At 44.1% G+C, this 17,323-nt stretch overlaps 1 protein-coding gene across 1 annotated transcript in view; it reads right to left on the bottom strand.

The window, feature by feature from the left end:
- The window catches only part of GRIP2 (glutamate receptor interacting protein 2), a 61,385-nt gene that overhangs the window by 10,667 nt on the left and 33,395 nt on the right, over window positions 1-17,323 (bottom strand). The window contains exons 17-18 of the mRNA XM_061197325.1: window positions 2,416-2,560; window positions 124-263 (exon numbers count right to left, since the gene is read on the bottom strand). Of these exons, the coding sequence (XP_061053308.1) occupies window positions 124-263; window positions 2,416-2,560 (285 nt within the window). The remainder of the gene's footprint in view (window positions 1-123; window positions 264-2,415; window positions 2,561-17,323) is intronic.

The raw sequence follows: 17,323 nt of genomic DNA, 5'->3' as shown, positions 1-17,323 counted from the left end.
TCCCACCTCCACGGGGTGAGCAACAATTCAGTGAGGTTGGGCCTCACAAAGCTTGGCACAGAGGCTGAGGGATCTCTCTTCCTAAATGGGCTGGACAGCACCCAGGTGTGGGGTGAGGCTCACGGTCTAGCTGCTTCTTGATCTTCAGGGTGACGGTCTCACCAGCCACCTGCAAGAGGTGGATGGCCTCACTCAGTGGCCGGCCCTTGAGGCTAACACTGTTGATGGCCAGGATACGGTCCCCAACGTGGATAGCGCCAGTCCTGGGGAAGGGGCACAGGGTAGAGGATGGGAGTTAGATGGGCCTTGAAGTGGGGGTCTGCCCTTGGGGAAGTCAGGAGCCCCAAAGCACAAGCCTGGCTGACCCCAGTTAAACCCACCTGTGGGGGGGTGGGGGGGGGGAAGCAAGTGTGATTGTATTAACAGAAGTATGAAGACTAGCATCTGGGAGGGGATTTTCCTGCTCGACTCTAAAAGTTAGGTTCTGGAACCAGCGTCCAGCATGAGTTTTGAGGATGGTTTGAATGCCACATACTAGCTGACAAATGCCATGTGGTCTTAGGCCAGTTCCTTAACTTCCCTGAGTCTCAGTTCTTTCATCTGTAAAGTAAGGGTGATAATACTTATTTTATCAAATTATAATTGAAGGATGGATGGGTGGAATGAATTCACATTTCCCTCCAGCTGAAATCCATGTGTAGCCTTTCCCTCTCCCTGGGCCTCAGTTTCCCCACCTAGAGAATGAGCCTAATCCCCAGGGTCCAGCTGACTTCACAAAGGAGTATGGGGGGGCTGAAGAGGCCAAGCAGACGCAGTGTACTAGCCCAGTGGTTTTCTACCTAGATACCATTAGAATTACCTAAGGAGCTTTTTTAAAAGTGCAGATGCCTGGCCCCGCCCCCTGACCAATGAAATCGTACCTCTGGGACCGGGCCAGGGAAGGTGATTCTGAGGAGCAGCCAGGGCTGAGGGTGGGGAGGGGGGTTGCAGCAGGTGCTGAGAATGCACCTGACCTGGGTGGGGGAGAAGGAAGCAGAGGACTGGAGTGGTGGGGGTCCTTAAACTCTAAATGTGGATTTTGCCCCCAGGTGGGAGCTCACGGAGGGTCAAGCCCCTCCACGCCCAGCATTGCCCAGCAAGCTCCCTGAGGGCCTGGGGGAGTGACTGAGTCAGAATATGGTGGATTTGGGGAGGAAGGCCAGAGCTGTGCCGTCCAGTACGATGGCCACCAGCCACATGTGGCTACTGGGCTCCTGAATTGTGGCTGGCCTGAACGGAGACGTGCTGGAGGTGTAAAATACACACCAGATTCTGAAGACATAATACGAAAGAAGAATGTAAAATATTTTGTTAATAATTTTTATACTGATGACATGTTGAAATAAATACATATTTAAGATCTAAAAAATTTCTTTTTACTCTTCTAATGTGGCTGCTAAAAAGTTTATAAATAAATTTGTGGCTCACATTATACTTCAGTTAGACAGCGCTGACCTAGATCAGCCAGGCAAAGGCAGACAGGTTGTCTCTTGTGCCCCGTAGGGCTGGCACACAGTAGGTACCCAGAAAATGCCAGAGTGGATGAAGACATTTGAGGTCAGAACCGGTCCCACTGGCCTCTGCAGTCTGCTAGACACCTAGCAGGGGGCGATCCAGGAGCACAGACGCCAACAGGTTGACACCTCAGCCCCAGAATACCTCCCATCCTCCTGCACCACCCCACCATGGTTTGGCCCCTTGTGCTGTGTCCTCCTCCAAGGGCCCATTCTGCCCGCCAGGCTGGGCAAGGCTTCCCTTTTACAGAAAGCTCTTCTCAGTGCCTGGAGCTCACTGCAAAGCTGTCCAGAGAAAGCCTGTCTCACCCACACTGGGATTGCCTCCCTGTGACCCCCGTGGGGACCAGTTCCACTTCTGGGCCCAGATCCACCTGCTTCCCCCTCCAAACTGGACAGCCTGGACGCCCCTCTTCTCACATCTCTCCGTTCTGCCACAATTCCAGGAAAACTTTCTAGGGGAGAGGATAGCAGGGACCCCTGCCCCAATGCCTCAAGAGAGGTGCCAGCCTGTGCTGGGACCCAGGTACCAGGGACATGGCCCCTGTACTATGAAGGCACATAGCAGGTACTCCAAAAAGACTCACATGCTGACTTTCCGGAAATGGGGTGATCTCCAGGTTTGGGGGAGTAGAGGGATGAGCATACATTTACCCAGCACTTACCTGAAGTCAGGAGATCTGCCAGGGGCTGGCCTGCATCTGAGGAACTGAGGCTCAGAGAGGGATGGGACAGGCCCCATGTCACCCAGGCATCGATGTTGGAACAAAGGTAAGATCCAGTTTGGCTGATCCCAAAGCCCAGCTCCTGCCCCATGGGGTCCCTGGGCTCACCTGTGTGTCCCCACAGAGCCCCGGCTCACCTCTCAGCCAAGCCACGCTTGGTGAGTCCCGAGATGACAATGGGATCGAAAGGCTCCTCTGTGCCTGAGATGGTGATGCCCAGGGGGCCCCCGTAGCGTTTCAACTCCACCGTGTAGCTGATGGCACCCGTGGTCTCCTGTTCATCTGCAGGGGGGGTAAGCATCAGGGCTGGGGGACACCCATCACGGGTAGGCCGTAGGAATGGGCACTCCCAGAGCCCCGCCAAGCTTTAATGCACTTACACTCATCATACTCATCCATTAATTCACCCATTCCCTCAGCCATTAGTTCAACCATTCTCTCAGATTTAATTCAGCCATTCCCTCAGCCATTAATTCATCTATATCCCTCTGCCATTAATACACCCATTGCCTGAGCTATTAGTTCACCCATTCCATTATGCCAATAATACACCCATTCCGTCACCCATTAATTCATTCATTTCCTAAGCCACTAACAAACCCATTCCCTCAGCCAATAGTTCACTCTTTCCTTCATGTCATTAATACACCCACTCCCTTAGCCTTAATACACACATTCTCTCAGCCATTACTTCACCTATTTCTTCACCATTAAGCCTCCATTTCCTCTTATATTAAATCACTGATTCCCTCATCCAACAATACACCCACATTCCCTCAGCCATTAATATACCCATTCCCTCATGCCATGAATTCACCCATTTCCTTAGCCATTAATTCACCCATTCCCTCAGCCAATAATTCACCCATTTTATAAGCCATTAATACACCCATTCCCTCAGACATTAATTCACCCATTCCCTCAGGCATTAATGTACCCATTCCCTCATCCATTAACTGACCCATTCCCGCATGCCATTAATAGATGCACTCCCTCAGCCATTAAATCACCTAATCCCTCAGCTATTAACACACTCATTCCCTCATGCCATTGATTCACTCCTTCACTCACCTATTAATATACACATTTCCACATCCATTACTTCACACACTCTCTCCCATTAATTCACCTATTTCCTCGGCCATTAATACACCCATTTCCTCATACTGTTAATTCACCCATTTCCCTCAGCTCTAATACACATATTGCATAGTCATTAATTCACCCCTTCCCTCAGCCATTAATTCATCCATTCCCACAGGCATCAATACACCCATTCTATCATGCCATTAATACAACCATTCCCTCCGCAACTAATACACCTGTTCCCTAAGCCATTAATTCACCCATTCTCTCAATCATTAGTTCACCCATTCACTCATGCTAATAACGCATCCAATCCCAAAGGCACTATCATACCCATTACCACAGCCATTAGTTCACCCATTCTTTCATGGATTTAATACACCAATTCCCTCAGCCATTAATTCATCCATTCCCTCAGCTATTGATTCTCCATTCTCTCAGCCATCAATTCACCCATTCCATCACCCATTAATTCCCCCATTCCCCCAGCCATTAATTTACTCATTTCGTCAGCCATTAATTCACCCATCAACCAGGCATAATACACTAATTCCCTCATGGCATTAATACACCCATTCCCTCAGCGATTAGTTCACACATTCATTCATGCCATTAATAGACCCATTCCCTCAGCCATAGTTCATCCATTCCCTCAGCCATTCATTCAGTCATTCACTCTGCAATTAATTCACCTCTTCCCTCAGCCATTAATACAATTCCCTCATGCCGTTAACACCCATTCCCTCACCAATTAGTTGACCCATTCATTCATTCATGCCATTAACAGACCATTCCCTCTGCCATTAACATACCCATTCCCTCAGCCATACTTAATCCACTCCCTCTGCTATTATTTCACCAGTTACTTCAGCCATTAATTCACCCATTTAATCAGGTATTAATTCACCCACTTCCGCAGCCATTAACACACTCATTCCCTTTTCCTTTAATATATCCATTCCTTCATGCCATTAATACATCCATTTCCTCATGCCATTAATTCACACCTCTCCTAGCCATTAATTCACCTCTTCCCTCAGATATTAGTTCACCCATTTCTTCATGCCATTAATACACTCATTCCCTCAGCCATTAATTCACCCATTCCCTCAGTGTTTAATACACACATTGCCTCATGCCATCATTTCACCCATTCCCTCGGCCATTCATTCAGCCATTCCCCCAGCCATCAATTCACCTATTTCCTCAGCCATTAATTCACCATTCCCTCAGCCTTTAGTTCACCCTTTCCTTCATGCCATTAATAGACCCATTCACTCAGCCTTTAATTCATCCATTCCCTCAGCTATTAATTCACCCTTTCCCCCAGCCATTAATTCACCCATTCCCTCAGCTATTAATTCACCCTTTCCCCCAGCCATTAATTCACCCATTCCCTCAGCCATTATTTCAGGCTTTCCCTCAGCCATTAAAACACCCATTCTCTCAGCCATTACTTCACCCATTCCCTCAACGATTTTTTTTCAAAGCACTTTACTTTTATTAAACTCACATAACCCTCATAACAACTTTATGATACAGGTGATATTTTAACCTTCATTTTGCAGATGAAGAAACTGAAGCACTGAGGTAAGTTGTTCACAGCCACAACTTAGTAAATGGTGCAGTTACAAGCAATCTGGCTCTAGATTCTGTGCTCTGAAATAGAAGACTCTTGCCTTTCTGGAATATATGTAATCTGGGAGCTCTTACATTAGGTGAAAATTTCAAGTTATGTCATTATTGGGGTAAAATTGAGGATTTTTTTTTTTTACAGTTTCTAAGGATCAGATTTATCAAAGCTGCATTGAATATCTACTGATATCCATTGTTCCTGTTCTTACAGAGACAAAAAAGCAACTGTCCCCTGGGATAGAGAGCCAGGAACAGCAGTGAGAAGACACCTAACCAAACAAACACAAATCAGCAGAGTAACATAAGAAAACTGCTGGGTCCAGCCCTGCCTAACAGCCTCATTAGTGCCCCTACCTAAATATGTCTTATTTTCACTAATAACTTAGAAAATATCTGGTCAGATAGAATGGCTTGCCTTTCAGAGCAGTAAATAGGTATATCTACCAATTATATATATCAGGAGAAACAAAAACATTTCAAAATACATCACTTTTGAAAATCTCAACAGTAATATTTCCTTGTCAAATAGAAATAATCTAATATTCATTTCTTCTATTTTTTTTCATGGAAAGGCACTTTATTATTTTTTTTAATTTATTTATTTAATTACTTTTGGCTGCATTCGGTCTTCATTGCTGCACGCGGGCTTTCTCTAGTTGTGGTGAGCGGGGGCTACTCTGTTGCAGTGCACGGGCTTCTCACTGCAGCGGCTTCTCTTGTTGCGGAGCACGGACTCTAGGTGCGTGGGCTTCAGTAGTTGTGGCACGCAGACTCAGTAGTTGTGGCTCGCGGGCTCTAGAGCTCAGGCTCAGTAGTTGTGGCGCACAGGCTTAGTTGCTCTGCGGCATGTGGGATCTTCCGAGACCAGGGCTCAAACCCGTGTCCCCTGCATTGGCAGGCGGATTCTTAGCCACTGCGCCACCAGGGAAGCCCGGAAAGGCACTTTATTTTAAATATAGCAGTGTGTACATGTCAATCCCAAACTCCAATCTATCCCTTCCTGCCCACCATCCCCTTTGGTAACCATAATTTCGTTCTCTAAGTCTGTGAGTCCGTTTCTGTTTTGTAAATAAGTTTATTTGTATCATTTTTTTGTATTCTGCATATAAGCAATATCACATGATATTTGTCTTTCTCTGCCTGACTTACTTCACTTAGTATAATATTCTCCAGGTCCATCCATGTTGCTGCAAGTGGCTTTATGTCATTCTTTTTAATGGCTGAGAAATATTCCATTGTATATATGTACCACATCTTCTTTATTCATTCTTCTGCTAATGGACATTTAGGTTGCTTCCATGTCTTGGCTATTGTAAACAGTGCTACAATGAACATTGGGGTGCATGTATCCTTTTGAACCATGTTTTTCACTGGATATATGCCAAAGAGTGGGATTGCTGGATCATATGGTAGTTCTATTTTTAGTTTTTGTTAAGGAACCTCCATACTGTTCTCCATAGTGGCTGCACCAATTTACATTCCCACCAACAGTGTAGCAGTGTTCCCTTTTCTCCACACCCTCTCCAGCATTTATTGTTTGCAGATATTTTGGTGATGGCCATTCTGACTGGTGTGAGGTGATACCTCATTGTAGTTTTGATTTGCATTTCTCTAATAATTAGCGATCTTGAGCATCTTTTCATGTGCCTGTTGGCCATCTGTATGTCTTCTTTGGAGAAATGTCTCTAGGTCTTCAGCCCATTTTTTGATTGGGTTGTTTTTTTGATATTGAGCTACATGAGCTGTTTGTAAATTTTAGAGATTAATCCTTTGTCAGTCGCATTGTTAGCAAATATTTTCTCCCATTCTCTGGGCTGTCTTTTTGTTCTGTTTATGGTTTCCTTTGCTGTGCAAAAGCTTTTCAGTTTAATTAGGTCCCATTTGTTTTTGTTTTTATTTCCATTACTCTGGGAGATGGATCGAAAAAGATATTGCTGCAATTTATGTCAGAGTGTTCCACCTATGTTTTCCTCTAAGAGTTTTATGGGATCCGGTCTTACATTTAGGTCTTTAATCCATTTTGAGTTATTCTTGTGTATGGTGTTAAAGAATGTTCTAATTCCATTTTTGTACATGTAGAGGTCCAGTTTTTCCAGCACCATTTATTGAAGAGATTGTCTTTCTCCATTTTATAGTCTTGCCTCTTTTGTTGTAGATTAATTGACCATAGGTGCGTGGGTTTATTTCTGGGCTTTTTATCCTGTTCCCTAAATGATTAATTCACCTATTCCCTCAGCCATTAATACACCAAGTTCCTCATCCCAGTAGATCCACTGCCTCAGCCATTAGTTCACCCATTCTCTCGTGCCATTAATGAACCATTCCCTAATGGGTCACCAATTCCCCCATGCTATTAATATGATTCCCTAAGCCATCAATTCATCTATTCCCTCAGCCATTAATACACCCATTAATTCACTCCTTCCCTCAGCCATTAATTCACTCATTCCCACAGCCACCAATACACCCATTCCCTCAGCCATTAATGATTCCATTTCCTCAGCCATTAATTCACCCATTCCGCCAGCCATTAATTCAGCCATTCCCTCAGCCATTAACTCACCTATTCCCTCAGCCATTAACTCACCTATTCCCTCAGCCATCAACTCACCTATTCCCTCAGCCATTAACTCACCTATTCCCTCAGCCATTAATACATCAATTCCCTCATGAAATTGTTATACCCAACTGTCAGCCATTAGTTCACCCATTCATTCATGCCATTAATAGACCCATTCCCTCTGCCATTAATTCACCCATTCCCTCAGCCATATTTCAAACATTGTCTCAGGCATTAATACAGCCATTCCCTCTTCCTTTAATAAATCCATTAGCTCATACCATTAATACATCCATTTCCTCATGCCATTAATGCGCCCATTCTCTCAGCCATAATACACACATTCCCTCAGCCATTAATTCACCCATGTCACCAACTACTGATTCACTATATCCCTAAGCCATTAATTCACCCATTCGCTTAGTCATTAATTCACCCATTCCCGTCAGCCACTGGTTAACCTTCCCTCTGTTATTAAAACACCCGTTCCCTCAGCCATTAATTCAGCCATTCCAACAGCCATTGATTCACCTTTTCCCTAAGCTATTGATTGAGCCATTCCCTCAGCCATTATTTCAAACATTCCCTCAGCCATTGTTTCAAACATTCCCTCAGGCATTAATTCAGCCATTCCCTCAATTATTAACACACCCATTCCCTCAGTCATTAGTTCACCCATTCCCTTAGCCATGAAAAACCCACCCCCTCAGCCATTAATACACCCATTCCTTCATCCATTAGTTCACCCTTTCCTTCATGCCATTAATACATCCACATCGTCAACATTTAATTCATCCATTCAGTCAGGCATTAATCACCCATTCCCTTATGCCATTAATTCACCCATCCCTCAGCCATTAATTCACCCATTCCATCAGCCACTAATTCACCCATTCCCTCATGACATTGATACACCTATTGCTCGGCCATGGTTCATTTATTCCCTCAAAAATTAATACATGCATTTCCTCAGCCGTTAATTCACCCATTGCCTCAGCCGTTAAACCACACATTCCCTCAGCCCTTAATACACCCATTCTTCAGACATTAATTCATCCTCTCCTTCAGCTAATAAACCCATTCCCTCAGTGACTAATGCACCCATTTCTTCATGTCACTAATTTACCCATTCCATCAGCCTTTAAATTACCCATTCCCTGTCCATTAATTCACCACACCTCTTAGCCATTAATTCATCCATTTCTTCACACATTAATATATCCATTGCCTCATGCCATTAAAATACCCATTTCCTCAGCCATTAATTCATCTATTCCCTCACCCATCAATACACCCATTCCGCCATCCATTAATTCACCCATCCCGCCATCCATTAATTCACCCATCCCTCAGCCATTAATTCAGCCAATCCCTCAGCCATGAATTCACCCACTCTTCTGCCATTAATTCACGCATTCCCACAGCCATTAAAACACACATTCCCTCATGCCATTATAGCTCACCCATTCATTCAGCGATTTTTTCACACATTCCCTCAGCTATTACTTCAACCATTCCCTCAGCCATTCCCTCATCCATTAATACACCCATTCCTTACGCATTTAAATCACCAATTCCCTCAGCCACTGATTGTCCCATTCTTTTAGCCATTACTCAACCATTCCCTCAGCCATTAATTCTGCCATTCCCTGAGCCTTTGAAACACCAGTTGCTGCAACCATTAATACATACATTCCCCCTTCCATTAATTTACCCATTCCCTCAGCCATTAACTCAGCCATTCCCTCAGCCATAATTCACTTATACCCTCAACCATTAATACACCTATACTTTCAGCCATTTTTACACTAATTTCCTCATGCCTAATACACCCATCCCCTCAGCGATTTGTTCACCCACTCCCTCAGCCACTAATTCACCACTCCTCTCAGCCATTAATTCACCCATTCCCTCACCATCAGTTTACACCTTCCCTCAGCCATTACACACCCATTCCCTCTCTCATTAGTACACCTATTCCCTCCCGCATTAACCCATTCTTTCCACCATTAGTTCACTCATTCTCTAATCCACTAATTCACCTAGTCCTTCAGGTATTAATTCATCCATTCCCTCAGCCATTAGTCACCCATTCCCTCAACCACCATAGAACCATTTACTAGGCCTCTAATGCACCCATCTCTCAGCCATTAATTCAACCATATTCTCAGCCATTAACTCAGTCATTCCTTCAGGCTGCCATACACCAATTTCCTCAGCCATTAATACACACATTTCTCCATCTGGTTTAATTCACGCACTCCCGCATCCATTAATTCACCCATTCCCTCAGCTATTAATTCAGGCATTCCCTCACACATGAATTCATCCAGTCCCTACACCATTAATTCACCCATTTCTTGAGTCATTAATTCACCTAAACCCCCAGCCATTAATACACTAATTTGCCCATGCCTAATACACCCATCCCGTTAGTGATTAGTTCACCCATTCCCTCAGCCATTAATTCACCCACTTCCTCAGCCACTAATACCTCCATTCCCATAGCCATTAAATCACCCATTCCCTCAACATTAATTGATCCCTTACCACAGCCATTAATTCACCCATTCCCTCAGACCCCAATACACCCATTCACTCGGCCATTAATTCTCCTATTCCTTAGGCACTAATACACCTATTCCCTCAGTGATTTGTTCACCCATTCCCTCATGTCATTAATAGTCATTAGCTCGGCCATTAATTCACCCATTTCCTCAGCCATTAATACACCCATTTCCGCATGCTATTAATTTACCCATTCCCTCAGCCCTATACACACATTCCCTCAGCCTTTAATTCACCCTTTTCCCTAGGCCATTAATTCAGCCCATCCCTTGGCCATTAATTCACCCATTACCTGAGTCATTAAATCACCTATTAATTTAGCCATTAACACACACATCCCCCCATCCATTAATTTACTCATTCCCTCAGACATTAATTCAGACATTCCCTCAGCCAATAATTCAGCCAATCCCTAATCCATGAATTCAGCCAGTCCCTCAGCCATCAATTCAGCCACTTACTTAGCCTTTGATACACCAATTCCCTCAACCATTAATGCAGATTCCCTGATCCTTTTATCACCCATTCAGGCCTCCATAATTGACCCATTCCCTTAGCCATTAATTCAGGCATTGCCTAAACCATTAATTAAGTCAATCCCTCATTCATTAATTCAGCCCATCCCTCAGCCTTTAATTCCCCATTCCCTCAGCCATTAATTCACCTATACCCTCAGCCATTAATTCACCCATTCCCCCAGGCATTAATTCACCTATTCCCTCAGCCCTTACACCACCCATTCCATCAGCCACATTCACCAATTTCCTACGACTTAGTTCACCCACTAGTTCACCTGTTCCCTTAAACTCTAATACTCCCATTCATTCAGCCATTAACTCACCGTTTCCCTCAGCTATTTAACTAAGCCATTCCCTCAGCCATTAATTCAGCCATACTCATCACCATTCAGTAAGCCATTTTCTCTTCCATTATTTCACCCATTCTTTCAGCCACTAATACACTTATTCGGAAGCTATTCACTTATCCATTCCTTCAGCCATTAATTCACTAATTCTGTTAGGAGTGTAGTTCACCCACTCCCTCAGCCAAAATTCACCCATTCCCTCAGCCTTTAGTTCATCCATTTCCTCAGCAATTCACCCATTCCCTCAGGCAATAATTCACCCATTAACTCAACTATTAATTCGCCTTATCCCTCAGCCAGTAATACACCTATTGCCTTATCTGTAATACACCCATTCCTTCAGTCATTATTCATCTATTCCCTCAGCCATTGATACACCCACTTCCTCACGGAATTAATTAACAGATACCCTCAGCCCTAATACCAACTTTCCGTCAGCTATTTTTAAAAATTAATTAATTAATTAATTTTATTTTTGGCTGCTTTGGGTCTTCGTTGCTGCGCACAGGCTTTCTCTAGTTGCGGCGAGTGGGGGCCACTCTTCGTTGCGGTGAGTGGGCTTCTCATCGCGGTGGCTCCTCTTGTTGGGGAGCTCGGGCTCCAGGCGCACGGGCCTCAGTAGTTGTGGCGCTTGGGCCTCAGTAGTTGTGGCGTTCGCCTCTAGAGTGCAGGCTCAGCAGCTGTGGCGCACGGGATTAGTAGCTCCGCGGCACGTGGGATCTTCCCGGACCGGGGCTCGAACCCACGTGTTTCACACCGGTAGGCGGATTCTTAACCACTGTGCCACCAGCGAAGTCCTAATTCACCCATTCTTTCTGCCATTAGTTCAGTCATTCTCTAAGCCACTAATGCACCCAGTCCTTCCGGCATTAATTCACCTATTACCTCAGCCATTAGTCCACCCATTCCATCAGCCACATTCACCCATTTCCTAAAAAATTAGTTCACCCAATCCCTCAAACAGTAATACACCCATTTTCTAGGCGACTAATGCACCCATTCTCTCAACTATTAATTCACCCATTCTGTCACCCATTAATTCAGCCAATGTCTGAGACATTCTCTCGGCCATTCATTATACTATTTCTTCAGCCTTTCCCCCATTCTCCCAGCCATTAATACACCCATCCCTTCAGCGATTAGTTCACCCATTAGCTCAGCCATTATTTTACCCACAACCTCATGCCGTTAGTTCACCCACTCCTTCAGCTATTATTTCAACCATTCCTTCAGCCATTAATTCAGCCATTCCTTCAGCCGTTAATTCAACCAATCCCGCGGCATTATTTCGGCCATTCACAAAGCCTTTGATACACCAGTGCCCTCAACCATTAATACCACATTCCCCCATCCATTACTTATCCATTTCCTTAGCCATTAATTCAGGCAATCCCTCAGCCATTAATTCACCCATTTCCTCAGCCATTAATACACCAATTCTTTCTTTCCTAATACACCCATTCCCTCAGCCATTAAAACACACATTATTTCATCTGATAATTCACCCATCCCTCAGCCATTAATTCAGGCAATCCCTTAGCTCTTCATTCACCCATCCCCTCAGCCATGAATTCACCAATTCTTTTCGCCACTAATTCACCTATACCTTCAGCCATTTATACACCAATTCCCACAGGTCTAATACATCCATCCCCTCAGCGATTAGTTCACCCATTCCCTCAGCCATTAACACACCCATTCCCTCATGCCATTACTTCACCTGTTAATTCAGCGATTATTTCACCCTTTGCCTCAGCTATTATTCAATCATTCCCTCAGCCATTAATACACCCATTCCATCCCCATTTAAATCACCAATTCCCTTAGCTGTCATTACACTCATTGCCTCAGCCACTGATTGCCTCTTTCTTTAAGCCATCACCCAACCATTCCCTCAGCCTTTGAAACACCAGTTACCCCAACCGTTAATACACACATCCCCCCATCCATTAATTTACCCATTTCCTCTGCCATTAATACACTCATTCCCTCAGCCATTATTTCACCCATTCCCTCAGCCATTAATACACTTATTTCCTCATGCCATTAATTCATGCACTCCTTCAGTCCCAATACAACCTTTCTGTCAGCTATTAATACTTCCATTCTCTCAGCTATTAGTTCACCATTGTCTCAATTATTACTTCACAGATTCCCTCAGACATTAGTTTAGGGATACCCTCAGTGTTTAAAACACGCATTCCCCCAGCCATTAATTCATCCATATCCTCAGCTATTAACACACCCATCACCCCAGGGACTAATACACCCACTTCCTCAGTCATTATTTCTCCCTTTCCCTCAGCCATAGTTCACCTATTCCCTCAGCCATTAAGTCACCCAACCCCTTCACCATAAATTCACCTATTATCTCAGCTATTAATACACCCATCTCCTGAGCCATTAAAACACCCTTTCCCTCAGCCATGATTCACCCATTTCTCAGCCATTAATCTACCCATTTCCTCAGGCCATTAATTCACGCAATCTGTCAGCCCTAATACAAATTTTCTGTCAGCTATTAATACATCCATTCACTCAGCCATTAGTTCACCTGTTCTCTCAACCACCAATACACCATTTCTGGGAGTCATTAATTCACCCATTTTATTCCATCAGTAGTTTACTCATTGTCCAAGGCATTAATGCACCCAGATCCTCAGGCATTAATTCAGACATTCCCTCAGCCCATAATTCAGCCAATCCTGAAATCATTAATTCAGTCATTCCCTCAGCCATTAATTCACCCATTCCCCCAGACATTAATTCACCCATTCCCTTAGCTGTTATTCAACTATTCCCTCAGCCATTTACCCAGCCATTCCTTAGCCTTTGATACACCAATTCCATCAGCCATTAATACACACAACCCCCACATCCATTTATTCTCCCATTCCCGCATCCATTAAATCACTCTTTCCATCAGCCATTAATTCTGGTATTCTCTCAGACATTAAATCAGCCAATCTCTCAGCCATTAATTTACCCATTCCCTCAGTCATTAACTCACCTATTCCCTCAGCCATTACTTCACACATTCCCTCAGCCATGAATTCACCCATTCTCTCAGCCATTAGTATACCCATTTCCTCATGCCATGAATTCACACAAGCCCTCCGTCCTAATACGAACTTTTCGTCAGCTATTAATACATCCATTCTCTCAGCCATTAGTTCTCCCGTTCTCTCAGCCATCAATACACCATTTCCGGAAGTCATTAATTCACCCATTACTTCTGCCATTAATTCACCCATTCTTTCTGCCATTAGTTTACTTTTTGTCCAAACCACTAATGCACCCAGTTTCTCGGGCATTAATTCATCTGTTCCCTCAGCCATTAGTTCACCCATTCTGACAGCCATATTCACCCATTTCCTAAGACATTAGTTCACCCATCCCTCAACCACTAATACACCAATTTTTCAGCCACTAATGCAACCATTCTCTCAGCCATTTATTCACCCATTCCCTCAGCCATCAATTCATCCATTCCCTCAGCCATTAATACACACATTTCCTCAGCCACTACTTCACACATCCCCTCAGTCATGAAATCACCCATTTCTCAGCCATTAATATACCCATTTCCTCATGCCATTAATTCATGCAATCCATCAGTCCTAATACCTTTTCGTCAGCTATTAATACATACATTCTCTCAGCCATTAGTTCAGCCGGTTCTCTCAGCCACCGATACACCATTTGAGGAAGTCATTAATTCACCCATTACGCCTGCCATTAATTCACACATTCTTTCTGCCATTAGTTCACTCACTGTCTAAGCCACTAATGCACCCAGGTCCTCAGGTACCGATTCACCCATTCTCTCAGCCATTAGTGCACCCATTCTGACAGCCATATTCACCCATTTCCTAAGACATTAGTTCAACCATTCCCTCAAACACTAATACACCAATTTTTCAGGCACTAATGCAACCGTTCTCTCAGTCACTTATTCACCCATTCCCTCAGTCATTAATTCAGCCAATCCCTCTGCCATTATTACACCCATTCCCTCAGTCATTAATACACCAATACTTTTATGCCTAATATACCCATTCGGTCACTGAGTAGTTCACCCATATCCTCAGCCATTAATTCAGCTAATCCCTCAGCCATTAATACACCCATTCCATCTGCATTTAAGTCACCAATTCCTTCAGCTCATCGCGTTGGCTCCTCTTGTTCGGGAGCTCGGGCTCCAGGCGCATGGGCCTCAGTAGTTGTGGCTCTCGGGCTGTAGAGTGCAGGCTCAGCAGCTGTGGTGCACGGGCTTAGTAGCTCCGTGGCACGTGGGATCTTCCCGGACCTGGGCTTGAACCCACTTGTTTCACACTGGTAGGCAGATTCTTAGCCACTGTGCAACCAGCGAAGTCCTAATTCACCCATTCTTTCTGCCATTAGTTCAGTCATTGTCTAAGCCACTAATGCACCCAGTCCTTCTGGCATTAATTCACCTATTACCTCAGCCATTAGTTCACCCATTCCATCAGCCACATTCACCCATTTCCTAAAAAATTAGTTCACCCATCCCCTCGAATTGTAACACACCCATTTTTTATGCGACTAATGCACCCATTCTCTCAAGTATTAATTCACCTATTCTGTCACCCATTAATTCAGCCAATGTCTGAGACATTCTCTCGGCCATTCATTATACTATTTCTTCAGCCTTTCCCCCATTCTCCCAGCCATTAATACACCCATCCCTTCAGCAATTAGTTCACCCATTAGCTCTGCCATTATTTTACCCACAACCTCATGCTGTTAGTTCACCCACTCCTTCAGCTATTATTTCAACCATTCCTTCAGCCATTAATTCAGCCATTCCTTCAACCGTTAATTCAACCAATCTCTCGGCATTATTTCGGTCATTCACAAAGCCTTTGATACACCAGTTGCCTCAACCATTAATACCATATTCCCCCATCCATTACTTATCCATTTCCTTAACCATTAATTCAGGCAATCCCTCAGCCATTAATTCACCCATTTCCTCAGCCGTTAGTACATCAATTCTTTCTTTCCTAATACACCCATTCCCTCAGCGATTACTTCACCCATCCTCAGCCACTATTTCAGCCATTCCCCCCAGCCTTCAATACACCAATTCCCTCACTCATTAAAACACACATTATTTCATCTGTTAATTCACCCATCCCTCAGCCATTAATTCAGGCAATCTCTTAGCTCTTCATTCACCCATCCCCTCAGCCATGAATTCACCAATTCTTTCCGCCATTAATTCACCTATACCTTCAGCCATTTATACACCAATTCCCACAGGTCTAATACATCCATCCCCTCAGCGATTAGTTCACCCATTCCCTCAGCCATTAACACACCCATTCCCTCATGCCATTACTTCACCTGTTAATTCAGCGATTATTTCACCCTTTGCCTCAGCTATTATTCAATCATTCCCTCAGCCATTAATACACCCATTCCATCCACAATTAAATCACCAACTCCTTTAGCTGTCATTACACTCATTGCCTCAGCCACTGATTGCTTCTTTCTTTAAGCCATTACCCAACCATTCCCTCAGCCTTTGAAACAGCAGTTACCACAACCGTTAATACACACATCCCCCCATCCATTAATTTACCCATTTCCTCAGTCATTAACTCACCTATTCTTCACCCATTTCCTCAGTCATTAATACACCAATACTTTTAAGCCTAATGTACTCATTCGGTCACTGATTAGTTCACCCATATCCTCAGCCATTAATTCAGCTAATCCCTCAGTCATTAATACACCCATTCCATCTGCATTTAAATCACCAATTCCTTCAGTTGTCAATTCACTCATTCCCTTAGCCACTGATTCTCCCTTCCCTTTAGCCAGTATTCAACCATTCCCTCAGCCTTTGAAACATCTGTTCCCGAAACCATTAATACACACATCCCCCCATCCATTAATTTACCCATTTCCTCTGCCATTAATACACTCATTCCCTCAGCCATTATTTCACCCATTCCCTCAGCCATTAATACACTTATTTCCTCATGCCATTAATTCATGCACTCCTTCAGTCCTAATACAACCTTTCTGTCAGCTATTAATACTTCCATTCTCTCAGCCACTAGTTCACCATTGTCTCAGTTATTACTTCACAGATTCCCTCAGACATTAGTTTAGGGATACCCTCAGTGTTTAAAACACGCATTCCTCCAGCCATTAATTCATCCATATCCTCAGCTATTAACACACCCATCACCCCAGGGACTAATACACCCACTTCCTCAGTCATTATTTCTCCCTTTCCCTCAGCCATAGTTCACCTATTCCCTCAGCCATTAAGTCACCCAACCCCTTCACCATAAAT

This window comes from Eubalaena glacialis, chromosome 7, assembly GCF_028564815.1.
Source record: "Eubalaena glacialis isolate mEubGla1 chromosome 7, mEubGla1.1.hap2.+ XY, whole genome shotgun sequence".
Classification (NCBI taxonomy): domain Eukaryota; kingdom Metazoa; phylum Chordata; class Mammalia; order Artiodactyla; family Balaenidae; genus Eubalaena; species Eubalaena glacialis.
This window is presented reverse-complemented; position numbering and strand designations above follow the sequence as displayed.